Here is a 27,592-nt window from a genome sequence, read left to right on the forward strand (position 1 = left end):
AAAGGGTGAAGGGAATCCCAGCCATGTTAGCCAACATTCCGATGCAGTACACGAGCCGCCAAATCTGTGGAGCGAGCTGGCCAACACACACACGATATCGACTGCAGAAGTCCTCGATCACTCGAGGTACGGAGAGAGAGAACCCGATGGCAAAGGGATAGGTATAGGCCATCGAGTAACCAACGACGTGATAATTCATCTTCGTCCCATTTTCAACAGGACGGACATCAACATCCGCACCAAAGTGGCAATCCTCCCTGACCACGGGAATGGTAGCATCATCAATGCAGGACTCAAACTTTTCCACAGAGTCGAGGTGGTAAGATACTTTGTAGTCATTCGCGTATTTGAAACCCGACGGAAGAATATCCGCCGCAAGAAATTCTAACTCCTCATCAGGGCCGGTGGCCCCCGTCGGCAACAGAGGCTGTGAGTGGGGAGGGGACGCAGAATGGTCTTCACCTTGTGTTAACAATGGAAGAGAAGCCATAGCCGTGATTGACGTACAAAGCCAAACAAGGGAAGATCACGCCCTAACAAAGAAGGTTCAAAACTTGAAAAATGGTATAAACTTGGTATGGGCACAGAGTAGGATTTTTTGGAAAAATAAGGTTTAGGTTTAGAGAATGAAGATACATGGGCTTTATATAGAGAAGAGTCCAAAAGGCTTTGTAGTGGATCAAGAACCCCGATAAGGGGCGACTTCCCAAGAAAGATTTGGCGGTACGAAGTAATGATGAGCCGACATCGGGTAGAGTGTGAAAGGTTTGAAAGAATGTCTTGTCCTAGGCAGGTAGAGATAGCTCATTTATCTTCATCTGGATCCATCTACCTTAGTCAATATTTTACCTCGAGAAATGGGGGACTATCTGTATTCGAGTAAAACCAAGGAAACGGATATCCTCGGTTTCCCGATGTGAAAGCTATGCTCGGTTGGTATGAGACTGATCCTATCAGGACCCGGTATCCAAGCTTGACTTGGAATGGGACGTTAAAGCAAGACGGAAGGGCGGTTAGGCACCAAGACAAGAAGATCGAAATATCCGCCATCAGCCGGATATTTTGGCACCGCTTGCGTTAACAGCTATTAGCAGATTCTGTTCCTTTTTTAGAATTGTACTAGGGTTAGGACTCCTCTACTATATAAAGAGGAGGCCTCCATTTATTTTCAGTCAGTTTTTTCCCTAACACAGAGATATACCGTATACTAAGCAGGCAATATAATCTTCAAAGTTCGTTCATCTTTTCTAAGTTTCTCATTATTACTCATTGTTCAGTATCCGGTCATAGGGGATTGACCTCGATTCTCAGTACCCGAGGCCGATCAACATTCATCGCGGTCATATCTATATATTTCATTCTACTTCTTTGTTTGTCGTATAATCTAATGTCGTGTTAAACTAAATCATATCTCCTTAGCACCGCGTACAAATTCAATTGTTATCCATTTTACGGGTAAACACTATCCTTCTTTTTCAATCTATTCAATTAGGTCTCTTCATTAATATTAACCCTATATTGTAAGGTCTCTGTTAATTTCCAGCTAGAATCATTTTTTTTTATATGGGTTTGAGTTTTTTGAAATGGGTTTTCTCTATATCATGTAAAAATGTAATTTTTTTTTTAAATGGGTCTTCTCTAAATCACGTAAAAGTGTAATTTGAAATGGGTTTTCTCTAAATCATATAAAAATGTATTTTTTTTTTAAATGGGTCTTCGTCTTCTCTAAATCATGTGAAAATGTAATTTTTTTTATTGGTCTTCGCTAAATCATGTCAAAATGTACTCTCTTCGTTCCAAAAAAATTATTTTAATTTGACTTGGCATAAAATTTAAGAAATAAAGGAAGATTTTTGAAATGTGTGGTCCAAAATAAATTTTTGATATTTGTGTGGTTATGAATTATTTATATTTCTAAATATAGAAAGGTGTCAATTTTTTTGGGACAGATAAAAAAGGAAAGGAATACAATCTTTTTGGGACTGAGGGAGTAATTTTTTTGATGTCTTCTTTAAATCATGTCAAAATGTAATTTTTATTGAAATGGGTTTTCTCTAAATCACGTCAAGATGTAATTTGTTTGAGAGGGATTTTCTCTTTTTTTTTTCTTTTTTTTTTTTTTTTTTTTTTTTTCTGAACAACAACGATATTTATATTATATAAACAAAAACAGACAGAGTTCATATTCCATCCATAGTGTCGCTTAGGACACTGAGATTACCCATACTATCTAAGAGATTAACAACACACTCCTTAATACTCTTGGGGGTCGTTTGGTTTGAACACAAGTTGTGATGGAATTAATTATGTTGGATAATTTATCTTTGGGATTATTTTTGTTGGGATTAATTATTCTGATATTGTTTCTGATTGATTGTTTGGTTTGTTGTATTAAAAGTAACATGTATTGCATAACTTTGAAGAAAAAGTTGTTTGCTTACAAAAATACCCTCCACCTTATCTAGTAGAAAAAGGGGTTTTGAGAACCTTAGGGTTATTTTAGTCAATTTCACTATTTTATCTTGCGATAAGTTATCTTTGTATTACCATTTTACCCTTTGATGGGTATAAGTTATCCCAGTACTATTTTTAATCTTGGGATAACTTATCCCACGATTAGTAACCAAACAAAGAATAAGGTGATATTAAAATTTTTATCCCATCATTATTTTTGCTTATCCATCATACCAAACCATCCCTTAATACATAAGATACTACCACATTTATCTAGAGCTAGGTAATTAACTACAGACATAGGGGGACTTGGATAGATATAGGGATTGATGGAACTGGGTTGTTTGAGAGCTCCCTTTGCTAGACGGTGTGCTGCTTTGTTCCCTAGCCGAAAATTATGCTGGAGCGAAACTTGACCCCCCTTTGTCATTAGCCATCTGCAAGAGGAAATTATGTTAGAATACGTTTCAGGAAATTGAGTGTATGGGGCAGAGGATTTCCTCTGTCTAGCTCAATTTCCAATGGAAAGTGTTGTTGGCTAACTGCTAGTTTTAGGCCTTGATCTGCTGCAAGTAATTCTGCATGAAAGGGAGAATTAGAATAACAATTTTGATTAAAATCTAGGATCTAGTCACCTTTGTTATTCCGAAAGACTCCAGTAATAGCCCCTTTATTTGAAGGACAAAGGGAACCATCAGTGTTTAACTTAAATCATGGACTAGGAGGTTTATGCCAAGAAACATGTAAAAGTGTAATTTTTTGAAAATGGGTTCTCTATAAATCATGTAAAAGTGTAATTATTTTTAAATGGGTTTTCTCTAAATCATGTAAAAGTGTAATTATTCTTGAAATGTATTTCTCTAAATCATGTAAAAGTATAATTTGTTTTGAAATTGTTTTTTCCTTTAAATCATGTAAAAATGTAATTTTTTTTTGCCAAGTTCAATTTTTTATTTATTTTTATTTATTTTTATTTTTTATTTTTTATTTTTGCATAGAATAGAAGTTGATTGAAAATGTCGAGTCGTGGAAAGGGAGGAGCAAAACGACACCGTAAAGTCCTTAGAGATAACATTCAAGGTATCACTAAACTTGTTATTAGGGCATCTCCAACCTTGTACACTATTTTTTACACCAAAATGGTGGAAATTAACTCCAACCTATTACACTATTTTTTTACATCAAAAAAGGATATTCCTTTTATATTCTTTTCTCTCTTCTATATTATATTATTTTCTTTTATTTTTTTATTTTATAAAACAATTTTTTTTTTCATTTTTACATATTCATCCCATGTAATTCATATTTCTTTGTTATATAATCATTTAATATAAAATTATTTCATACCATAAATTTTTAAATAATATAAATTGTAAGCAAATATTATACGTTATACATAGCAATGGATAATTCAAATAAAAGTGAAATCCTTGATAAAATATAATTAAATAAATATTATATTATGGTAAAATTTATTTTAATTTTTACATAAATATTCAACTTCCATGATTAGCATGTTGCTCCCATAAATGCTCTATTAATGCATTACGAAGGGCAAAATGAGTATCCTTGTTCTTAATTTTTTTGTGTCGAGCTAAAAATTATGCAAATCGATAATTTTCATCTACCACCATTTCTACTGTTGGAGTTGGACCTTCCCAAGCATCTTGAATTGGTGCAATAAGGTCACGCTCATCCTCGATTATCATGTTGTGCAGTATAATACATGTAATTAATACCCATACATACGAAATTGGCTTTAGTTTTTTTTTTTTAACCATATAATCCAATTGTCCTCTAATCAATTGCAAAAAAATGTTCACTCGATCTACAGGATACTCTACCAATGAAGATATGCTATTATGCCAAGTTTATTTAGATGTTTCTAAAAATCCAATAACGGGTGTACATCCATCTAGAGATCATTTTTGGGGTCGAGTGGAAGAAACATACAATAATGCAAAGGATGAATGTTGGGAGTATCGCAACAGAAGATCGGTGGAATGTCGAATTAAAGTTATTGAGAAGGCTATAAGAAAATTAAATGGTTGTGTACGTCAAGTTGAAAATTTGCATTCTAGTGGTGCTTCAGATACATATATTGTGAGTATTTATTTTGTAATTACTTATAATTTATTTGTATATATTTACTTACAGTTTCCTTTTTTTTTTTTTTAAATATTGCAGATTAATCAAGCAAAATGTTTACTTATGCAAGATCCGAGCTACAAAAAAGGTTTTAAATTTGATCATGTGTGGGATATGTTGAAAGATTTTGAGAAGTTTAAAAATGTCGATCTTTGGAAGAAAAAAAGTTCGAAAGCAAGACTTCTTATATATCATCGGAGTCTGAGACTCCTACTTCTGATTCACCTCTAGTATATCTCCTAACTTATCATCATTTTCACAAAATTTGAATGAGGATGTTGCAGGTGATTCCACATCATCACAACGACCTATTGGGCTGAAGAAAGCAAAATTGAAGAGAAAAATCGATGAAGGTTTTTCATCTGCTATGCAAATGGTTCAATCAAAAAATAATCGGCTTGTTGAGTTGTTGGTAAAGTCAAGTGCTGATAGGCAACAAGATATGGAGATAAAAGATAGAGCTTTGAAAGTAAAAGAATTTAAAGAAGAAAATAAAATTTTATTGTCGAATTTAGATTCTATTGATGATCCAAATATTCGTGAATTTATTCGACAAGAACAAAAACGAATAATGGATAAAAGAAGTCAATAATTTCAACAGCCACAATCATAACAATCCTCTGCCCCATACACTCAATATTTTAATGATATTGGTGGATCTGGAAACGACCAACCAGAGTACTAAATTATTATGTTATTAAACATTGTTATTTATTAACAACGTATTATATTTTATATTTGCACTTTTCATTTTTGTGATGATTATATTTTTTTATACAAATATAACTTATGATAAAATTAATTTACAATTTTATATAAAAATAATATATACGAAAGTTAATTTATAAAAATTACACTCCAAAATTAAGATGTAAAATTAATATTATAAAGATATTACATAAAAAATAATTAGGTATATTAGAGACCTAAATGAAAAAATTAAAATTTGTAATATGTTAAATTAAAAGTGTTATATAATATAAAAATAATAATAAAATATTGATGAGTAATAATAAAATATTGATGAATAATAATAGTGTTACACCAAATTTGGTGCAACACTATCCACACACCAAAATGGTGTAAGAAATGGTGCAAGGTTGGAGCTCCAAAACACCAAAATAGGATTTGGTGTAAAAAATTGTGCAAGGTTGGAGATAGCATTTGGCGTTTGGCACGTAGAGGTAGTGTTAAGCGTATAAGTGGACTTATATATGAGGAGACACGAGGAGTTCTGAAGATATTCTTGGAGAATGTGATACGTGATGCTGTTACTTAAACTGAGCATGCTCGGAGGAAGACTGTTACTGCTATGGATGTTGTTTATGCTCTTCAAGAGGCAAGGAAGGACTCTCTATGGTTTTGGTGGTTAGAAATATTGTGTTCAAGAGAAAAAGAAAGTTGGAAAATTAAAGAATACGGGTTTTGATATTGGTCTTTATGATTGTTTGGAGGATGTATGTTAGTGTTTAGTGAATGAAATTTGACTGCATTTTTACAATTAGATTTGTCAATTTGTTGAATACTCTGCGTGAATACTTTTTTTTTTTTTTTTTTTTTGGTTGAGAAATTTAATCATTGAAATTGTAGACACATAGAGAGGAAGAGATAGTCGTAGCAAATGAAAAGCACTTGCATACCCAGTGAAAGAAACCTAAACTGAAACTAAATAAAAAATGGTACTTCTCTCAAATCTAACATATTTGGACATTTAAAATATCTGAAATTGAGCTAATGAATGCTCAATTTTGGATACTTTAAGAGCATATTTGGACATTTAAAATCGAACCCATCAAATTCAAATATAAATTCAAGATCCGTCTCTTGAGCGAAGGTTGCATTTTTGTAACACTCCACAGAGCTTATTACCAAGTGAAACATTACAGCACGAAAAAAAACCACTAAACTGGACAGGCCCAGATTTAGTGATTCAGATCAAAACTACTCCAAAGGTAAATTATAACTTGTATTCTAAACAGGGTAGAAGTTCAAGTTTAACAGCTTTCTTTCCAACTTTTTCAACATGCTTCCTTGAACAAACACCTCTTTGATGATCAGCCTGACGATGTACTCAATTTGCCTCTGTATTTTCTGAAAGACCACCATATTCCTATCGTGCCAAACATGATAAGTTGCAGCAGCTAATGTCAAGCGAAAAATGGTAGCTGCTGCCCCTTTGCCTCCACTGGATCTTTCAAACCAGTTCATTTCATCTGACCACTTCATTGCCCCCTCTTGTGATACCTTGCCAAATAGGAAGTTTATCCCAAACAGGAGCAGTAAACTTACAAGCAAAGAACAAGTGATCAATGGTTTCCACCTCCTCGTGATAGAGAGGACAATCCTCATCCTCAATCAATCCCCATTTAGCGAATCTTTCCCTGGTAATGAGTCTCCCATGGGCTATCAGGTTTACTATAAATAGCCACTTTGGAGCCCCTGGATTGTTGCAAATTAGCCTTCTCCAGGGAACTTTAGGGTGTTGTCCCAATAGCTTCAGATACATCTTCTTAGAAGGAGTTGAGTGCTAAAAGATCTTCTTTTGTCATACCAGCTTCCTCTACATACTTAGCTGCTTTGCGAACTTTCTGTATCATCCAACATGCCTGTTTATGAGCCATGCCGCATAGTGGATCTCTGCTTTCACAGTAAGAATGTGTCCATAAGAATGTGTCCATCTCACCCTAAGGATATCCTCCTCAGTTAACTTCCATAATAACTTGCACAAGGCTGCTTTGTTCCAAAGGTGAACATTCAGTAAGTTATCCCTCTTGCAGTCTTGGGCAAGCACAGTTTCTCCCGAGCCAAAAGTGCTTTCTTGGTCATTTCCAAATTCACTGTCCAAAGAAAGGTTCTGCATATTCTCTCAATAACTTCAACAATCTTCGTAGGCAAAAGGAAAAGTTTGAGACCAAAAAATCTTTACATGAGAACAGGACTGAGTTAAACTTAAAGATATTAAAGGGCCAACTATGGAAGAGCACTTGAACATAGAACAAATTAGAACAAGTTATATCTTTATCTGATACAAGAATTTATCCACCTTAAGAATAATGTTAAACAACTTTCCAGAAAATAAAGAAGATGAAATAAACAAATGTTTACATCAAAGTGTCAAAATTGATCCATGCTAATTTTTTTTTAAAAAAAAAATGCTTGCAATAAGCTACAAGTATCCCAGATACCGAGAGTTCTTATGAATACTCAATTGGCGCATATTTATCCGCCAATCCTCCTAAAAAAAGAATCCAGCACAAGAAAACTTTCTGAACACAAGAATTCTTTTGGCAACGGCTGCACGAGCCTGGAAAGCTTGGTGGAACTTTTGATACGGGATTAGATGCATCCGTCTTCCTTATTAGTACAGAGCTTTCCACTCTTTATCCAGTGTATTTCACGAAGTCATTAGGTTTATTAACTGCTGTAAGTGGAAGAATACTCCCACCCCCGAACTGTGCAAGAATTCACGACTGGCACGCCAATTCATCAGTGACTAGAGGAGGAATAAAAGAGCAGCCTTGCAACGTCTGCTCAAAGATATGCCCTACTTTAAGCAATTTCTCCTGCATCCATTTTAGTACGTAAAATATTAAGAACTTTAGGATGACTTACCAATCAAAAGAAAGGCAAAATGTCAACAAATAAAATTAATATAAAATAAAATAGGAACACAAGCAAACATGCGATAAAGAAAAGCAAGAAGAGAAGGGAAAAAAAAGGCATATAACACTAGAAACCATGTGAGGCAAAGTTAAAGTGATTTAAAAATCTCTTCAGAACATTGACAAGCATATCCTTCACTGAACTCTAAAACTACTTGGCGTTTTCACCTCCTTTCTAATCATATTCTACTTCTTCAGTTTTGCTTGCATTTAGTTTGAACGTTTATACTAACGTAGTTTCTAATTATTCTTTCCTAAAGTCGTACAAAAAACTCAATGCATTCAGCACTTCTTTTTAAGATGCTCACGTTTAACTCGATTCCATTTTCAAGCTAAGTAGCTATATCATCCATCTTTGCCCCCTCCTCTTAACTTTTAGAACAGTCTTTCAGCCAGTCCGTAATTTGTTGAATAATAGCAGCCGGTTGAGATACTGGGTTTTCTAATTTACTGCTATTGCCTTCCTTCCAGAGTTCCCAAACGGAAAAAATAGTAAGCATAGACGTGACGTAGCCAACTTGGGATTTCAGAAGCGAATTCCGACTACTATTTTAGAGTACCGAAGCTCAATGGCATTGATCACACTTACGGCCAGAAGAAAGAAAATACCTAGCGCCCCGGTCCCTCCATTGACTGATTGGCTTAGAGGGCATTCCGCACAATGCCAGTGCTAAAGAAAAATCTAAGTGTGAGTGGTATGAAGGAAAATGTTTTCCAAATAAGTGCATTTCTTACTCAGTTTCAAAAAATAAGTGAATTTTTTACTTATTTTCTGGTGTTTAGTAAGCAAAAAATATTATTCCAAAAATATTTGTATATAATCTAGACAGATACTATGGGGGATGGGGTGGGGTAGGGCTGTGGGGATGAAGGCAGGGGTAGAATGTGTTGGAGGGTGGAGAGGAGACAATCAAAGTTAATGCCACTATGGAACTTGTTTCCCTAATTCCACTGGGGAAGTTATTTCCCTTATTTTTTAAACGGAAAAGGCTCAAATATGCCATCGAACTATCGGAAATGACTCATTTATGCCACTCATCAATAGTTTGGCTCATTCATGCCATCGCCCGTTACCAAAATGACTCATCCATGCCATTTTTCATTAACGCCAGTTTTATAATACCAGATATGACACGTGGCCTCCAATTAGAAGTCTACGTCGTTTAATTAAACCAGCCCGATTTTAAATCCCAAATTAATAAAAAATCCGACCCATATACCCTACCCACCCACAGCCATAATCTAATTGGAGGCCACGTGTAATATCTGTTATTGTAAAACTAGCGTTAATGAAAAACAGCATGAATGAGTCATTTTGGTAACGGGTGATAGCATAAATGAGCCAAACTATTGATGAGTGGCATAAATGAGCCATTTCCAATAGTTCGATGGCATAAATGAGTCAAACTATTGACGAGTGACATAAGTGAGCTATTTCCAATAGTTTGATGGCATATTTAAGCCTTTTCCGTTTTTAAAGTTACTTGTTTTCCCGGAGAAAATATTTTCCTAAAAGTTTGACCAACCAAACATGGGAAAATTGAAATATATTTTCTCGTTTCCTCCATACCAAACACACCCTAAGTCAACTGGAGAAGTCAGAGTACTGAAACTCACCTCTTCAAATGCAGCACCAATCATCTGAATACCAACGGGAAGGGCCGCAGACTTGTTATCAACAAATCCACACGGGAGAACTAATGCTGGAAGACCAGCCAAGTTGACATTGACCTGCCGATGATGAAAAAAAAAATATAATCAACTAATGAGAACAGAAATAGACAAGCAAATTACATCATCATCTGACTGGAGGAGAAAAAAAAGAAAATTACTAAGAAAAATGTAAGCAGCAACAAAAATTACTTACAGTCATGATGTCGCCAGCATACATTGACAATGGATCATTCTTCTTTTCACCTGTAAATGCCACATGTCGTAGTGAGAGTTAGCATGGCCTTTCAATAGAAGGGTCTCGGGACAAAAAAGAAATAAAACAAAATGGTTTTAAGCAAGACCGTAAAGTAGCTACATCAGTAAAAGCAAAAGCTAAAAGAAACGTACCAATTTTGTAAGCAGCTGATGGTGCAGCAGGTGAAATCAAAATATCATTCTCATCTAATGCTGCCCTGAAGCTTTGCCTTACCAAAGTCCTTACCTGGAATAGAGTCTCTCTTTAATTTCTTGAAGAATTAAGATGAACACAAATTTATAGAGGAAAAAGGGTCAAAAATGCCCCTCTACTTGGGGAAAAGGGTCAAAAATGCCCCTCTACTTTGGAAAAAGGGCTAAAAATATCCTCCATTACAAATTTGGGTCAAAAATGCCCCTCCCGTCATTGAAGTTTTCAAATATACCTGTCTTAACGGAAATCTCCAACATAACCCGATTTCATTTTTAAACCCGCTCCATTTAAACCCGACCCAACTACATAAAAAAACCCATATGCGACCAACTTGTTCCCGAGTCCTACATCTGAAGCCACTAGGCACAAGAGCGGGTAACCCATATGCGTTTTTTATTTAGTTGGGTCGGGTTTATATGGAGTGGGTTTAAAAATGAAATCGGATTATGTTGGAGACTTCCGTTAAGACATGGGTATATTTGAAAACTTTAATGACGGGAGGGGTATTTTTTACCCAAATTTGTAATGGAGGATATTTTTAGCCCTTCTCAAAGTAGAGGGGCATTTTGACCGTTTTCCCATTTATAAAAGCACCTGTCAATTTGGGTCACATAAAAAGTCTATAAAATGTACAACCTGCTGGGCTCTCTTGTAGTACGCATCATAATAACCAGCAGACAGACCATATGTCCCCATTAGGACTCTCATTTTCACCTGTAAAGACATTTAGCACAAGTCAGTTCAACAGTTTCTTTTTTTATGACAGTGATTACGAGAAAGGGAAGCAAGAAAAGTTATGTTCCTTAGTACCTCAGAACCAAAGCCTCCGGCACGCGAATCCCCGTAAAGGGAGTTTAACTCATCAGCAGCAACTTGTTTTCCATACCTGCAATTGACATCACATGAAGTTAAGGATGAAAGATTCGACAAATTACTGCTACTCGTACGACAAGAGCTTTCTGCAAAATTTCTTCCAAGCTTATTTCTTGATTTTTTGGGCAAACATTACGCGGCTTAACATTTTGAAAGCTTATCATTACTAATGTAAGGCAGTCTCCGTAATTATATCTTCCATCTAAATTATGGTTGGTATCAAGCTAAAGTGGCAGTAAATTCTTAGTTCTTGCGACTAGTATGCAGTGATTAAAAGCAGTGTTTCAAAAGGCAGTTTCAGGACTCGCCTCGAGGCGAGGCACTGGCAAAACGCCCTGGGGCTCACATGTGGGGCTTAGTTCTGTGAGGCTTACGCCCTAAGCGCCCGACTGTATGCCCTAAACACGCCTAACGCCCAACGCTCGGGGCTCGCCTAACCGTTCTTACACAAATTATATGTTAAATTCCTTAGTTAAAGAAGTGAAGATAGTACTGCCATTATGTACTTAAACTTTCTCTGAGGAATGAAAAGGAAAGGTCAGATGCAAATAAAATTCTTCGCTGCATTACCTGACACCATCGTAACGGGACAAATTCGAAGAAGATTCAGATGAAGCAAGGATATAGTAAGCTGGCAATCCAAGAGAGAAGGATGGCAACGAGACCTGCAAAAACAAAAAATTATCAAATAATTCAACGAAGAAATATGCCACAGCATATGATCAGTCAATATGAGGGTCATATATATATACTGAAAAAATGAAGAATACCTCGGTGACAGTGCATCCAAGTTCTTCAAGATGACTAGCAGCACCACGGATTGAGGAAACTACTTCCGGGTCAACTCCATCTTCAATAGTTTCCCGGATCAGACCAACTCTCAGTCCTTTCAGAGGTCTGGAATCCAAATTATCTCTTGCAATAAATTGGGAAGCAAAGTCGGGAACTTCCTGTAAAGTAATGTTGTCAAATAATTAAAGCAACCTTTAAATATATACCACTAGCAGACCGTATAAACGATGTTGCGCTTCATATCAGAAGGAAATGCCAACAAGCTCTTATTAGGCTGAATCAGATCATATTACGCCATTGCCCCAGCTGCTCATTTTTTGAAATGGTAGCATTACTTATGTCAAAAGCCTGCACTAAGAAAGTGTTGTAGTTACATCCAAAAAGTAAGCAAAAGAGAACCCCAAAATGTAAAACTCTGACTATCTATAGAAAAGATCTAATGAATTGTAACAGGGTTTCACTATCATCTACCAATTCTAATTTACACTAACAAGAGATCAGCGGATAAGGTACTGCCCTAGCCACTCATTAGTAGCATGCATGCCAAACTTCTTCGCATTCATTACAAACATAGCAGATCAAGTGCATCACAAGGAACAAAACTTATTAGAGATGATCTTCTCTTGCCCTTTTTAAAATAGTTTTTTAAAAAAAACTAGGAGGTGTCATGAAGTACAGCAAGCAAAGAGCTTGTACAGACTACAATAGAACTTGGAAATATGTCAGTGCTAATAAATATGGCAAAGAGGAGCTCTAGAAACCAAAATCTGTAGCTCTCCTTATAAAGTTCTAGAAGAAGATCACTTGACTGGGAAATTTAATGAGATGGGTTCTTTTCGGCAGAAACTTCAGGAGGTGAAGTTGATTGAACATCAGGAGGATTCACTCAGATACAGTGATGGATTATTCTCTGATACGTCATGTTCTAAGCTGTTGCAGGAAAGCTGTGGGAATGTTCTTTTACACTGGCCTTAGAAATAATTATGGAAGACCATAGCACCACCTAAAGTGGCCTGTTATGATTGAATAATAGCCCATGATGCATGTCTTACTCAAGATATGTCACAGAGAAAAGGAATCAGCTGGTGCAGCAGATGCCTTTTTTTGTTGTTGTGAAAACTCTTCTGAAGCAATGAACCACTTAATTTTTGCATAGTCATCAGATACGGCAAATTTGAACTTTATATTTGAATGTTTTTGGAGTTTATTAAGTGATGCCACAGAGCTTTGGAAGCCTCGTATGCAGCTGGTAGTCACATACCATGGCAGAAAATGACGTGGAAGACCATTCCCCTTTGCATTGCATGGGCAGCACGGCTAGAAAGGAGTAGTACATGTTTTGATGGAAAGAAGGATTCTATTGCTTGTACAAAATACACCCAGAAATAGGTGCCTTGGTTGAGAGAAATATTTTTGTAACTACTATGATATGCTATGAACTTGTTTGATTCCCTTAAGCTTGAACAGCTCCATTTTTTTGTACTGGCTTTAGTACTTTCTTGCTACTTATTGAATAATTCACTTTACCTTATCAGAAACAAAACTATTCCCTCTGTTTCAATTTGTTTGTCTTAGTTTGACTCTGCATGGAGTTTAAGAAAGTTAAAAAAAAAACTTTTGAATCCTATGGTTTTAAACTAAAAATATGTATAATGTAACAAAATGCCCTTTAATCTCGTGATCTTGAACATGCCATGTGGGATGTTGAAATTACGAGTTGCCAAATTAGGAAAGAGACATTCTTTTTTAAACAGACTAAAAAGGAAAGTAATAAAAATAAATTGAAACAAAGGGAGTAGTATAGAAAACTTACTCTCTTGCTACTTGTTGCATCAAACTTGTCGTGACCAGAAATTGCATGAAGGAGAATGCCTGCATCAGCAACTGATGAGCTAAAACAGCCTATAACATCCAGAGACGAAGCATATGCCACGAGTCCGTATCTGGAGACACGTCCATATGTCGGCTTCAGACCAACAACACCACAGAAAGATGCTGGTTGCCTAACGCTTCCACCAGTATCACTTCCCAATGACACCATACATTGTCTAGCAGAAACAGCTGCAGCTGATCCCCCTGATGAGCCACCTGGTACCCTGGACAAATCCCAAGGATTTGCTGTCACCTAATAATACCAAGATGCATCACCTGAGTAAACCATGTAAAGTTACAAACTGGACTCGTTCGAACAGATTCTTTAACTACACTTATCTCGTTCATTACCTGAGAATATGATATTGAACTTACTCGCATATTCAACATGGTAGATCATACAATCTATCCCTTCTAATGCATACACCTTGATGTATTCAATACAGGACCCCCCAAAATAAATGAGGCTGAAGAGAAAAAGATGGAAGCTTTATTTAGATTAAAGTAGAAAAAAGGGAACTTGAAATTGTTTTTGCTAACAAATTAGAATTTAAGTTATTGCCTAACCTCAATTACAGAAGCGGAGCTTAAGCAGCTGGACAAGAAAATGTTCAAGTACAACTCAACTTATTACAAACTGTAATCTAGATAGCAAATTGCATATTCAGCCGATTTCAAAGTTTAACTCATAGGCACTAAGAAAGTCTTGGGGATCCTTCAGTTCGATGTATAAGGAAAAAAATCCCAGCACAAAATTCTACTTAGCTAATACTACAACACTTGTTTTTTGGTATAAAACTTTCCCTTACTAATTCAAGTTCATACCTGTATTCTGATCCTACATATATAGTCCATCAACTAAACAGACCCTTAGTGAAATATTTCCTCTAGGAAAACAAGTTCCTTGAAAATGAGAAAAATGACTTCCGTAGCAGAAGTAAGGAATTTTTTTTTTTTTATAAGAGCCCATTTGGATTGACTTATAAGTTGGTCAAACCAGCTTATAAGCCATTTTAAACTTATTTGAGTGTTTGGCAAAAATAGAAAACAGCTTAAACTAAGTTAAAAAGTGCTTAAAATAAGCCAAAACCAAGAAATTGCTTAACCTCAATTTATTTATTTTTTGGCTTAAAAGCCATTTTGGTTTGACCAACAACTTTACCCTTTTATCCCTTATATTTTTTTATTAATTCCAATACTACCCTTACTTCTAAAAAAACCCTTTAAGCATTTTTATCCAAACAAGTAACCGCTTATTTATAAAATAACTTTCAGCGCTTAAAAAGTAGTGCTTAAAAGCCACTTTTTTCCGGCTAATCCAAATGGGCTCTGAGTAACATTGCAATCCCATATATAAATGCTGTTGGCACTATAATTTCTACTTATTTACCAAACACCAACAAATAAATAAGAAACAGAATTCCGTCATACCAAACACACCCTTAATGAAACAAAACTAAATATAAAATCTTGGGAATACCCATTTTTACCAAACAAATCAAAATGAGAGAGATGAACAACACACCTGATAAGCTGATCCCTCAGTAGTACTTCCCATACCAAATTCATCCATATTAGTCTTCCCAACAACAATACCCCCACACTTTTTAATCTTTCCAACAACAGTAGCATCAAAAGCTGGTTTATAATTCTCTAAAATCTTCGAACCAGCTGTTGTTTGCATATCATATGTACAAATATTATCCTTAACCCCAATTAAAACCCCAGTAAGTGGGCCTAACTCTTCATTATTATCCCTAATTTTCCTATCAATTTCTTCAGCTTCTTTTAAAACGACGTCGGATACGTAAAGGAAGCTTTTGAGGTGTGGTTCGGTGTGGCGTAAATGTGTTAAGAATGTTGTGGCAAGATCAACGGCTGAGATTTCACGGGATAAGAGGGATTTACGGGTTGTGAGGATTTGGGATGTGGAGAGACATTTGATAGAGAAATTAGGGAAACGCAGAAGACGAGGGGTTTGTACTGTGGATAGCATTGGAGTTGTGGGTTTGTGGAGCAAGCTTACAGTGTGCTATGGCGAGTGGAGTGAAGGAGATGAATGTTTGGGTAAAGGGTCAAAAATGCCCCTGTTTGGGAAAATGACTAAAAATATCTCCGTTATAAATTTTAGTAAAAAATATCTCTCGCGTCATTAAATTTTTTAAATATAATCCTATCTTAACGGATATCTCTAAAATAATTCGATTTTATTTTTAAATCAGCTTCATTTAAATCCAACCAACTACATAAAAACACATATGTGACCAACTTGTTACTCAATTCTACATTTAGAGCCTCTAGGCACACAAGCGGGTAACCCATATGAGTTTTTTATTTAGTTGAGTCGAATTTAAATGGAGCAGGTTTAAAAATGAAACGGGTTATGTTGGAAATTTCTGTTAAGATAGGGATATATTTAAAAACTTTAATGATGGAAAAGATACTTTTGTCCCATATTTACGATGGATGGTATTTTTAGCCCTTTTGTCTAATAGAGGGGCATTAATGTTCCTTTTAGAGGTTTTACCCATTTAAGGGGTTGTTTGGTTGGCCCTTTGAGGAAAGAACAATATTTGGGTCTTTGTATAAAACTCCGCATTATTATTAACAGTAAGTATTAGTTAGTTCGTGATATTAAAATCTATTATATTAATATTTGCATAACTCATGCGAGTATTTATGTAAGGATATTATATTTTAATGAATGAGATTAAATACTATCAAACAAGAATATAGCTAAGAAGTGAATTATAGAACCCGTTTAGATTAGTTGATTTGAAGTGGTTGATAAACATCAAGTGATGAAAACACTTTTAGTTTTAGGTCTTCTTGAATTAATTTATTTACGAATAAGTATTTATGTGTTTGGATGAAAGTGATGAAACTTTTAAATAAGCTATTAGTGTGTTTGGTATGACTAAAAAATATTCAAAAGTTATTTACAAAAATATAAAAGTTATGTTGACACCCAATTTTGACCCTCCTTTCTTCCAACTCATTTTCTCAAGCTTCTAAATTAATAAAATATCAAATACCTTATTTTACCGCTATTTTATTACTTTTACTAATTCAACTATTTTTTACTAGTATTGTATTATTATTATTATTATTATTATTATTACTATTATTATAATTATTATCGTTATTATTTATTATCACTATTGTTATTGTTATCAGTATATGTTTACAATTACTACATAATATTGATATAAAGGCTTGGTAAATTTAGAAGCCAAAAAGAAAGGAGTAGTAAGATCAACTTGTCAAATCGGCTAATTCAAGCCCAAAATTGAATTCTTGAACAAACCCATTTCATTCCTATCGAAAATTACCCTCCATCCCTAAGCCCTAATCTCTCTCGGCGTCTTTTTCTTTTCTTTTCTCGTGGCGAACCTCCTTTGTCTTTATAGTCATTTTTGGTTAAAATTTCTCTGTCTCTCAGCCATGAACAGTCGTTCACCCAATTCCACGCCAGCTTTGACTTATTTCAATACTTATCAGAACCATTTCTGTCCTTTTGATGATATAACATCCATATTTCAAACTTGAAATCTCGTGGCAGAGATTTTCTTCAACTTTTTTCTGTCATGATCTTGATTGATCTTCAAATGGCTATTGAAATCCCGCCCAAATGTTAGCCTAAAAACCCTAGCTCGTCACTATAAATACAAGCATTTTCTATTCATTAAAAAAAAACTTTTTTGGAACGGCCGACTTCTTTCTTTGAAATCATTATCTTCTTCTTACTATTTTTTTCTCAAGGCACTTAGTCTTCATTCTCTGGTTATCTCGGATCTGAGCGTCGTTCGTGTTTGAGCGTAGATCGGAGATCTAAAGCCCCGTTCACTGCACCCGCAAAAGAGCCGAAGAGTTTCATTTGAGACTCAACGATTGTTCGAGCAATTTGCACGGAGCCAACACAACCTCATTTTCTCATTGTTTTCGTTGAATAACGAAGCTCTTGGCGATTTACTATCTCTAAGGAACCGAATGGAAAACATGCTCATCATCTTGTGTCTTTTTTTTTTTTTTCCCTCGTTTGCTAACTTATGTGTTAGTGTGTTGAAAACTAGATCTTATGGCATTAACAAGAAGCGTTTTCACAACACCCCCCGATGTTAGTAGAAAATAATATTTAACGTGTAAGGGATAACACCTAGTTTAGAGGGAATGATGGGTGGTATAATATTTCAGCAAGAATCCAAAAAGTAACTTTTTTAAAAAAAAAACCCCACTCTAGTTTCCAAATGATTCTACTACAACCAGAGTTGTTTTCTTTTTTACGTTTAGTATAGTTAAGCTAACTATTAAATAATTGTTATTCAATTATAAACTCATTTTTTACCAACTTTGAATCCAAACTTTTTAATTGGGAACTAATTTTGCCTTTATCTAGTCTATTAAAAGGGTCCAAAGTTTGCCTTGCTTTGCAATAAGACGTTCTCAAACTTTGGTACGTTTTGGTCTCAAACATTCTTTTAAATATCAAGTCTTAAATCAGTTAAGTTATCCAAATGCTATGCAGTTTTAACATACAAGTTTTCCACGAAATGCATTAGCACTTGTGTTTTAATGACCTTTTTTTTAAGCCTAGTTAATTCACCTAAGTTTGGCCGGTTAACCGTATTTAACGGATCTTAAAGGATGCTTAATCCCTTCCCTTTAGGATAATTAGAACCCTTACCTAGAATCATATAGGTTAAATAGTTTTTTAAATCAGAGTTAATTTAGCATTACTTTAGGTGTCCTAATTCATATTAAAAATAATTAGGTGGCGACTCTTTGCATAATTATTTGAGAATCACCAATATGTTGCACCTTAATTTAACCTGGTTAAAATGGGGTATAACAAGTTAAAAGTATTTTTGTATAAAAAAGGTAAATGAAGAAATAAAATAGAGAGATAATTAAAAGTTAGTAGGCGTTTGGCCATGGAAACCAAAAAATAATTCTTTTTTTTTGGGAATTTTTGAAGTTGGAGTTGTGTTTGACCATAGTAACAACAACAACATACCTAGTTAAATCTCACAATGTGGGGTCTGGAGAGGGCAAAGTGTACGCAGACCTTGCCCCCACCTTGGAAGGTAGGGAGGCTATTTCCGAAAGACCCTTGGCTTAAAAGAAAATAAGGAAAACAAGAGAAAAGAATCAGATACGGACAAGCAAATCAAAACAATGCGAAAATGAGAAATATCAAGAGCAACGAAGTCATGATAAAGCAGTAAAGATTGACAAGACCAACACATAGAAGCAGGATAAAAATACTCCTAATACGAGAAAGGAAACTTCGCGGCCCCCCATTAGCCCTCTACCCTGATACTCGACCTCCACCCCCTCCTATCACCGGTCATGTCCTTGGTAAGCTGGAGTAACGCCATGTCCTGCCGAATCACCTCTCCCCAGGCCTTCTTTGGCCTACCCCTCCCTCTCTTCAGGCCCACCACTGCCATCCTCTCATACCTCCTCACTGGCGCATCAGCGCATCTCCGCTGCATATGGCCGAACCACCTCAACCTCCCTAAATATTTTGTGTTTAACCATAGTATTTGAAAATAATATTTTGTTGTTAAAATGTACTTTTTCAACAAGGTTTGGTTGTGAAAAACAAAATTTTGGTTGTTTTTCAAATTCTAAATACAAATTCAAGTTGTATTTGGAATTTTCATGGCTAAACACTGATTTTTTTTAAAAAGTGAAAAACTATTCCGGAAAAAAGTGAATAATTCTTATGGCTAAACGGGTCCTTAAGTATATTTTAGGAAGAGTATTTCGGAGATTACCTAAATTAATAGGGATAAAATCGTAAAAAAAGTTGGTAAATCAAAAGTGCTTATGTAAGCGCTACCGTATAAGCACTTTTGGTGTTCAACAAAGGCGCAAATGAAATTAAAGTGCTTATGATCTAGTTTGACTAACTTATAACCTAGTACTGTGCTAGGTATAATAACGTTACATTATTATTTTCTCTAGAACAGTTCTTATGTTATTATTTATCAATAACAATTTGTACATTATAATCCATGCACAAGTAGTTTGTGAGCCAAACAACTCCAGTACTGGACAAAACAACTAGAAAAAGCTTCCCAATTTGAATGAAATACTACTATTCTTACAAACTGTGATGCAACTCCAATTATGTTCAATGTCGTTTTGATAGAACCCAATACTCACCTCTGTTACGCCCTATTTTGAACGAGTCCAATATAGTTTGCAACTTCCCGGTTCTTCTTCGGTTTAAAAAGGGTTAGAGTCGCCATCTTATTTTTACGGAAAAACAGGAAACCTATATGTATTTATGTGTCTACTCCATTTTTAGTCCACGGAACTTATGAGATTCTAGATAAGGGTTTTATTTATCCCGAGGGAAAGGTATTAAGCATCCCTCGAAGCTCGTCCTATAAATAGCAGGTCCTTAAACTTAGTTTAACCTTGAACACTAGAGGGAGATTATCTATCTGTTTATCATTATTATTACATGTTTTCAAAATGTTATGACTTCATGAAAAGCTACACTAGGTGATAATATACTAAGTATATACAGTGTATAAAAAATGTATTTATATCAAGTATCAAGTATTCAGAAAGAATATATATTAAAAAAGAATATATAAAAGAGTATACAGAGAATGTACCTCGTAAGTATAAAAGTGTATCGTTATTTAGTATAAAAAGTGTACATATGTTAGTGTAAAGAATGTATAAAAAAATGCAAGAGTATGTAAAATAAATATATCAAGTATATAAAGAATGTATGTCTATGTATATAACGGAATGTAGGTATGTGAAACATATAAAGAATGTATTTCAAATATAAAAGAGTGGATATCAATAAAAAAAAAATGTATAAAAAATTGTACAACTAGATATATCAATGCATAAAGAATGTAAGAAGACTTTAAGAATATTCATTAGTGTAGAGATCTTATATAACAAAAGAATTTGAAAAAAGTAAAGTCGATTTGACTTATTTCTACCGTTTCGTAAAAAAAAGTGTTTGTTTAATGAATATCCTATCAAAAGAATAAGGAACAAAAGAATTGTAAAAAGCATTGGTAAAAAATAAGTATAAGGAAGTGTGGATAAAAAATGAGTGCAAATGTGCAATGCCTCTAAAGAATAAAAGATTTGTAAATGGACGACTTAATATTTACCTAGCGTCAAATGTGGATTTAACTTAACTAAAATATGTTTTAGTGTACATGGAAACAATATAAATTGTAAGTTGTATTAAAAGTGTATAAAGAATATAAAATAAAGGATGGACTAGTATTTTTGCTTAAACGTCAAAAGTGTAAATTTAATTAACGAAGCATTTATACCAAGTCAATTAAATCTATTTATGAAAGTATTGACGGCCTAAGTCTTGCCTAGAGCAAATGACAAATTTTAAGTTAAACAAACAAGGCGACAAGTAAATAAATATATCAACTCGTTTTCCAAAAATAAAGTTTCTATTATACTACGAGTTTATGTTTTGTACAATTTTAAATAACGCGCGCGAAAGTAAATACAAACAAGGATTCGATGAAGTCTTCGGGTTCCTTCCGAGTGTCGTCTTCGGGATGTGTCTCGTTATCCGTATAAACACTTAGTAAAAGTGTTAGTAAGAGAATAAATAACTATCAAATGAATTAAAGAAATAATGAATAAACTTAAAATAAAAACCCGTCTTTTGTACATGGGAGGCCTTGGAAATCGACGGAAATTTCTTCATCGGCCAAAAGTGTAATATTGTAATAAATTGCAAGATGAAAGAAAAATGTATTGGTTAAAATAATTTAAAAAGTCAAGAAGTAAAGGGTGTGACATAAAGTTCTAAAAAGGTAATTTGACATAAAGTCTTTCAAAAGTGATTCGACATAGAGTCTTAAAAAGGTGATTTGGCATAAAGTCTTTAAAAGGGGGATTTGACAAAAGTGAGGGTGAAACTTGATTTGATCTTAGTATGTAGTATATTTAATGTGAAACTGTATATGTAAATGATGTATATAAAAGAAATATATGAATATAAAAAAAATATACGTAGAGAAAATGTAAAGAGCAAAATGCGTAGAGAAAAAATAAAACAGGCATGTAGTTTGATGGTACAAAAAATGTAAAAGAAAATGCTTGAAAATGTATACATATATTAAAAAAAAATTGTAGAGACAACATAACAAAAACATAAAGATAATGTATGAAAAATATAAGGATAATGTAGAGACAATAAAGTGCATTCTCTTTAGTAAAAAGTTTCTTCCTTCTTCACTTAGTGGTAAGGTAATGTATGTACATTTATATGTATATAATGTATGGTATAAAAATATATAAAAGAATATAGAGATGTAATGATGTAAAGGAAAAAAATGTGGGTTAAAGTGAAAAAGATGTATGAAAAAATGTAGAGAAAATATATGAAGAAAATGTAGAGACAATCTATGAATAAATATAAACAAAATTCATGAATAAATGTAAAGACAATACATGAATAAGTGTAGAGACAAATGCATGACTAAATATAAAGATAAATGCAAGAACAAATGTAAATATACATGTATGTATGAATAAATGTAAAGACAATACTTGAATAAATGTAAAGACAAATGCATGAGTAATATAAAGACAAATGCATAAGTAAATGTAAAGATAATGTATGAATAAAGACAAATGTATGAATGAATGTAAACACAATTGCATGAATAAATATAAAGACAATGTATGTAATGTATATAAAAAATATAAAGACAATGCATATAATAAATTTAAAGACCATGTATATAAAAAAATATAAAAGCCAATGTATGAAAAAAAGAGAGAGAAAAATATAAAGAGAAGAGGAAGATGCTTAGCCTGGATAGTCTTCCTATGAAGAGAAAAATATGGAGAGTGAAGAGAGAAGAAAAAATATATGTGAGGTAGTGTGAAATGGTGAAAAAATATGAAGACCGATCCCCTCTATTTATAATACAAAATGACCCCTTGTTTTGTCCAAAAAATAAAGAACTACACCACATTGTCCCTTAATGCCACATTTGATCTTCGGGTGAGTTATTGTCAATGGAGATTTCACCCTTTAACCAATGTATAAAAATCTATTAACCAATGAATAACCCAACCTATCACTTCAAATGTCACCTTTTTAAAAGGTGACAAGTAAGAATTAATTCTGCTTCGATTTTATCTCACCGACGTGACTTGTATTAAAATATAGTTAACTAATACATGTATAAATAATAATGTAAGTATAAAATATAAATATTAATGTATAAGATATAAAAATGTTCACATATAAAATAAAGAAACAATTATTAATCGCATAAAAAATGGTAGTATTGTTTCATACATGCAAAAATAATGATTCTTGAAAAATGACATTAAGAAAATTGATAAAACTCTTAAAATGAGACAATTATCAATAAATCATCAAAAATGTGTAAAAAGTATAACTTGTCTTTGTTTTAACGATCCGAGCTTGGTTTGATCCCACACGTTAATTTTAAACACGGTGAACCAAAATTAGGTGTCAACAACCTCTAATTCGAGGTTAAATGAAATACATCCTAAACTGTGTGCTCAGCTATTTGACGTCTTCCAGTCAACGAACTTAGGAATAACTTCTACATTACTACTTGTCAAAAAATTGATGTAATTTTTTCTATTTTGCAGTACAAGGGTGTGCTTCAACTGGTTGCTCGCGTATTTTTTGTGAGATACAACAGCTACCACCGGACCAACGTTTTCAACAACGATGGAAATGAATCAAAGCAGGACCATAGCGTTCCTCTAGAGTATCAATTTCATATCTTGCCTCCACTTGTGAGACTGAAAAAAAGAGTGTTCAAATGTTTATAAAAACAAAAGAAAATATGTAACAAACTAAATCAGACAGGAAGAACAGCAGAAAATAAATGCAGAGTTAGATCCTAGCACAGTGCAACCAAGTGTGTGGCGTAGCGGTCACTAAGGTGTAATGTAAACCATGGAAGACTAGGATTCAAAACCAGGCAGAGGCTAAAACAAAAAAAAAAGGTTATTTTCATCTGCCTAAACTTGATGGTGGAAAGTAGGAGATAGTAAAAACAACTAGCCGATGTGAAATAAAGTCAACAAATGGACTGTTTCATACACCGGTTTGCAAGTTACGCGCGACATGGGCAATTGCACCAACCACTGTTGATTAAAAGAAAGTCAGTACCCAAAATCAAGAAGGGGCTGGTTTGTCCAAGCACAACTGAAGAGAATCTGCTAAGCAACTGCCTGGGCTAGCAGCTGAAAGGCAACATCAGAGAGAAGGTCGGAATCTGACATTAGCCCCTCAAGCTCTTAAGCAGACAGTTTGGAGAAAGAAGAAGCCTCATAAGGAGCGAAAATTAATGTCATTCACATCTCGATTTCTTGTGTAATTTTTGGAGTTAACAGGATAGGAGTGTAGATACTTAAAAGAGACAGTGGATAAACTAACAGTTCTATAGTCGTGACATGTAAACTTTGTTTACACCTTGTATAAGAGTATTTATTCTCTTTTTGCTACCACTGATATTTAATACTCCCCCAGTCCCCATTTGCGTGAAGTTGTTTGACTGGGCATGGAGGACTTTTGAAACTTGTGGTAAAATAAGTCATAGATATTTGTGTGCCACATAAATCATCTCCTTAAGATAAATTGAGAAGTTTAAACTTAAATTGTTACTTAAATTTAGAAAGGAATCATTATTTTTGGGACTTACTAAAAAAAAAAAAAAAAAAAAAAGTATCGCATAAATTGGCGGAGGAGTATTACTTATCAAATATAATATAAAACAGAAAGGAGGTTCTTTTACCTTCAAAATGAGAGCCAAGAGGAAAATCGGAAAAGAATCAAGAGAAAAAGAAAGAATCGGAATTGATCGATAGATTTCTCGAAACAAACGAAAAGGAAACGAAAGAAAATGCCACTAATGGAAACATTAAAAACAAGCCATAGTTCACCCAGATATCAAGACCCTCAACCTTTCTCATTTTACCATGCATAGAATTCCAAAAATGTGTGAAAGGGCAGGAATCTTGTGGATCCTGTAGCATCATTCCTAATCAAACTTTGTTTTCTTCTAAATTGGTTTGGCAATAACCTAATAAGTTTAAACAGAAGAGTTGAGAAAGAGGCGGCAATTAACACTGACCTGAACATCCAAACTTGCTAGTGTTCGTCGTACGTCTTGGCTGGACTGCCGAAGAGACATCTCTAATGTAGATTTTTTCGAGTTTTTGCCAGAAAATGCTTTATACGCAGAATCAGTGTGTATCGTCTCCATGAATGAACCAAAAAGTTTGTCACGGGTACCTATTAATGACAGAGTAAAGATGTCATTACCTGTTTCAGTTTCAGAATAATATCACCACAGGTTAATTAGTTTGTTGGTGTATCTATACATCAGTGTAGATTACTAAGATCAAATTCCCCTTCCCCAAAAATTTGACAACAACAAATAGGTAATTGTTTTTCAGAAGTACTATATCAGGTAATCATCCAAATTAAAACAGCTTATCGAAACTTGTCAGTCTCGATTTCAATTTTGAACATAAAAAGGAATAAGCATTTGTAAAATTTTATGCTATTTGGACCAGTTTTTTTATACTTTATTTCTACATACTAAAGCAAGTTTTCTGACCCCAGTTAACCCTCACGGTAAGTAACTAAAAGAAATAAAGTGCACGGCATTTAGATGAAGAGGAAGCCCCTGTCAAACTCACTTTTTTACAACTATGTTGGAAATTTCTTCTACTACTACTGCTACTACAAAACCATCATACAAGTCACATTAACATATTAAACTTCTTACCCAATTAACTGTACATAAAATGGACCAAAGAAGTGCAAGTTTTCCTTTAATCTAGTTTATCCTATCTCCACTAAGTCCTTTACTTTTCTCTTTCTTTCTTTCTTCCTTTTCGTTGAGTTTTCTTTCCATTTGTTTCCTTTTTCTTCAGGGGAGGGATGGTAAGGTTGCATTGCATAGAAACAAACAAAAAAATATTAACTTTGTACCTCTTCTAGTCCGCGAGGGTATAGAACTGTTCGATAATAGGCAGTTGACATCAGCGTATTTGGACTATATGAACTGAAAAGACTGCACCAGGAAAAAAATATAAGAGATTCTATCAAAAGAATGCACATTGACAAACAGACAGTTTGGAACAACGTTCAAAACACATATCATTTTCTGAATAAGACAGGGCCAAGAGAGGGAAAAACGGACGATAGGCATGCAGAAGTTCTAGAACCGATGAGGCATAATCAATGCAATAGCAGGTGTGACCAGCAGCCAAGCACCCAGTGAAAACTCCTTTTCAGACTAGACCAAGTTTTTTTTTTGGGGGTCATTTGCACTTTTGACTCCTAGTTTGTGCTAGTCTTTAATTTTTACCCTTCATATGGGCCGGTCTTTAATTTTTGCCTTCAAATCAAACTTATGCCCAAAGGGGCATAAGTTACGCATCATAATATTCACAAGTTATGCCAGCGCCCTTAAGGCATAAGTTCGATTTAAAGGGCAAAACTTAAAGACCAGCCCATTTGAAGGGCAAAAATTAAAAACCAGAATTAGTTCTTTAGATACTTCAAAAATAATAATAGGACAATGGACCAACATTGGTACGTAACACTGAATTCTTGCTATGGTAATTGATATGGACTAACTATTTTGGGATGCTGCAAGAATATGTGGTAGCAAAGTGTCATTGAACATTTTGTTAGAATAGCATGACATTAATGAAAAAAGGCAAAAGTTACCTGAGAGAAAAGAGTAGCAGCTTGGCAAGTATCAACCATTATTAGCAGCTCCTTGAATCTGAAATTGAACAATGAAGATATGATAAAGCATCGTCATGGAGGACCAGCAAAGAAACAATCCATAAATATGAGATAATCAACTAGGAGTCATTTGCATAAATGCCAGAGAACAAACAGAGTGCTAAGATTCATAGCAGACATCCAGCAGGTCCTTATCAGTTTCAAATGGGAGACGAAAATTCTATATGATTCCTAAGACAATGTTGCTTCATAATCAACGTTATTTTTCAACAAGACAGCATTAACAAACAACGTAAAATCAAGGCCAGTTTCTTTACCTACGCTTTTCTTTCATTTGTTTCACTGCATCGGCTAAATCATGACTTTGAAGCTCTTCCGAATCCTGAAACTTTAAAAACTCGTCTCCACCATGCCCTGTCATGTACAGAAGTACGTGGCTTCCTTCATCACTAAGAAGCCGTTTTGATCTTGGGACAGCTGTTTCATGACCACCAGTCAACACCCTCAAGAAGTTTTCAACTGTTACTTCATAACCTCGATAATCTACCTGACGTTTAGAAGCTTGTAAAATTAAACCACTACATTAAGCCCCCGTTTGGCCATAAGAATTATTCACTTTATTCCGAAATTTTTTTTCACTTTTTTCGGAATAGGGTTTTCAAGCTTTAAAATTAGAATAACTTGATCGAATACCAAAAACTCAAAAAACTTGTTTTTCAAATTTTTTTTACTTTTTTTTTCTTCACTTTTTTACAACTACATTTCACCAAAAATTACAATTTCAAAAACTATGGCTAAACACAACTCCAACTCCAACATTCCAAAAAAAAGTGAATTTTTTTTTTTGGTATCTATGGACAAACGGGGCCTAAATAGATAGCAAAACAACCTTAAGACAGT

General features: G+C 34.3%; 3 protein-coding genes across 4 annotated transcripts in view; 1 reads left to right on the top strand and 2 right to left on the bottom strand.

Moving 5' to 3' along the window:
* The first annotated feature begins 4,269 nt into the window (after positions 1 to 4,269).
* Positions 4,270 to 5,194, top strand: LOC132062345 (uncharacterized). Its single transcript, XM_059454930.1, has 3 exons — positions 4,270 to 4,557; positions 4,642 to 4,768; positions 4,887 to 5,194. Exons 1-3 carry the CDS (start codon positions 4,270 to 4,272, stop codon positions 5,192 to 5,194), a joined length of 723 nt encoding a protein of 240 aa, XP_059310913.1.
* Positions 5,195 to 6,399: 1,205 nt separating this feature from the next.
* On the bottom strand, positions 6,400 to 16,006 carry LOC132065688 (glutamyl-tRNA(Gln) amidotransferase subunit A, chloroplastic/mitochondrial-like). 2 transcript variants are annotated; one of them, XM_059459194.1, is made up of 10 exons: positions 15,449 to 16,006; positions 13,865 to 14,176; positions 12,030 to 12,209; positions 11,830 to 11,924; positions 11,197 to 11,272; positions 11,023 to 11,100; positions 10,326 to 10,419; positions 10,132 to 10,181; positions 9,882 to 9,995; positions 6,400 to 8,165 (listed from the first exon to the last, which is right to left on the bottom strand). In XM_059459194.1, exons 1-10 carry the CDS (start codon positions 15,917 to 15,919, stop codon positions 8,067 to 8,069), a joined length of 1,569 nt encoding a protein of 522 aa, XP_059315177.1. In that variant the 5' UTR covers positions 15,920 to 16,006; the 3' UTR covers positions 6,400 to 8,066. The 2 variants fall into 2 exon arrangements, with proteins under 2 accessions (XP_059315177.1, XP_059315178.1); XM_059459195.1 differs by lacking the exon at positions 13,865 to 14,176.
* Positions 16,007 to 24,989: 8,983 nt separating this feature from the next.
* LOC132062346 (uncharacterized) overlaps positions 24,990 to 27,592 on the bottom strand; it is a 5,961-nt gene continuing 3,358 nt past the window's right edge. The window contains exons 2-6 of the mRNA XM_059454931.1: positions 27,010 to 27,239; positions 26,672 to 26,729; positions 25,928 to 25,991; positions 25,062 to 25,222; positions 24,990 to 25,010 (exon numbers count right to left, since the gene is read on the bottom strand). Of these exons, the coding sequence (XP_059310914.1) occupies positions 24,990 to 25,010; positions 25,062 to 25,222; positions 25,928 to 25,991; positions 26,672 to 26,729; positions 27,010 to 27,239 (534 nt within the window). The remainder of the gene's footprint in view (positions 25,011 to 25,061; positions 25,223 to 25,927; positions 25,992 to 26,671; positions 26,730 to 27,009; positions 27,240 to 27,592) is intronic.

This window comes from Lycium ferocissimum, chromosome 7, assembly GCF_029784015.1.
Source record: "Lycium ferocissimum isolate CSIRO_LF1 chromosome 7, AGI_CSIRO_Lferr_CH_V1, whole genome shotgun sequence".
In the NCBI taxonomy this organism is placed as follows: Eukaryota; Viridiplantae; Streptophyta; class Magnoliopsida; order Solanales; family Solanaceae; genus Lycium; species Lycium ferocissimum.

Bases quoted from the DNA above. Each gene is read 5' to 3' on its own strand.
- LOC132065688 (XM_059459194.1), bottom strand. From the start codon at position 15,919: ATGCTATCCACAGTACAAACCCCTCGTCTTCTGCGTTTCCCTAATTTC. The intron at 11,925-12,029 runs GTATTCTTCATT...TTGTTTTTGCAG, and splicing joins TTGGATGCACTGTCACCGAG to GTCTCGTTGCCATCCTTCTC. The intron at 10,420-11,022 runs GTTGTACATTTT...ACTCTATTCCAG, and splicing joins ACTACAAGAGAGCCCAGCAG to GTAAGGACTTTGGTAAGGCA.
- LOC132062345 (XM_059454930.1), top strand. From the start codon at position 4,270: ATGTTCACTCGATCTACAGGATACTCTACCAATGAAGATATGCTATTA. The intron at 4,558-4,641 runs GTGAGTATTTAT...TAAATATTGCAG, and splicing joins GTGCTTCAGATACATATATT to ATTAATCAAGCAAAATGTTT. The intron at 4,769-4,886 runs GTTCGAAAGCAA...AGGATGTTGCAG, and splicing joins CGATCTTTGGAAGAAAAAAA to GTGATTCCACATCATCACAA.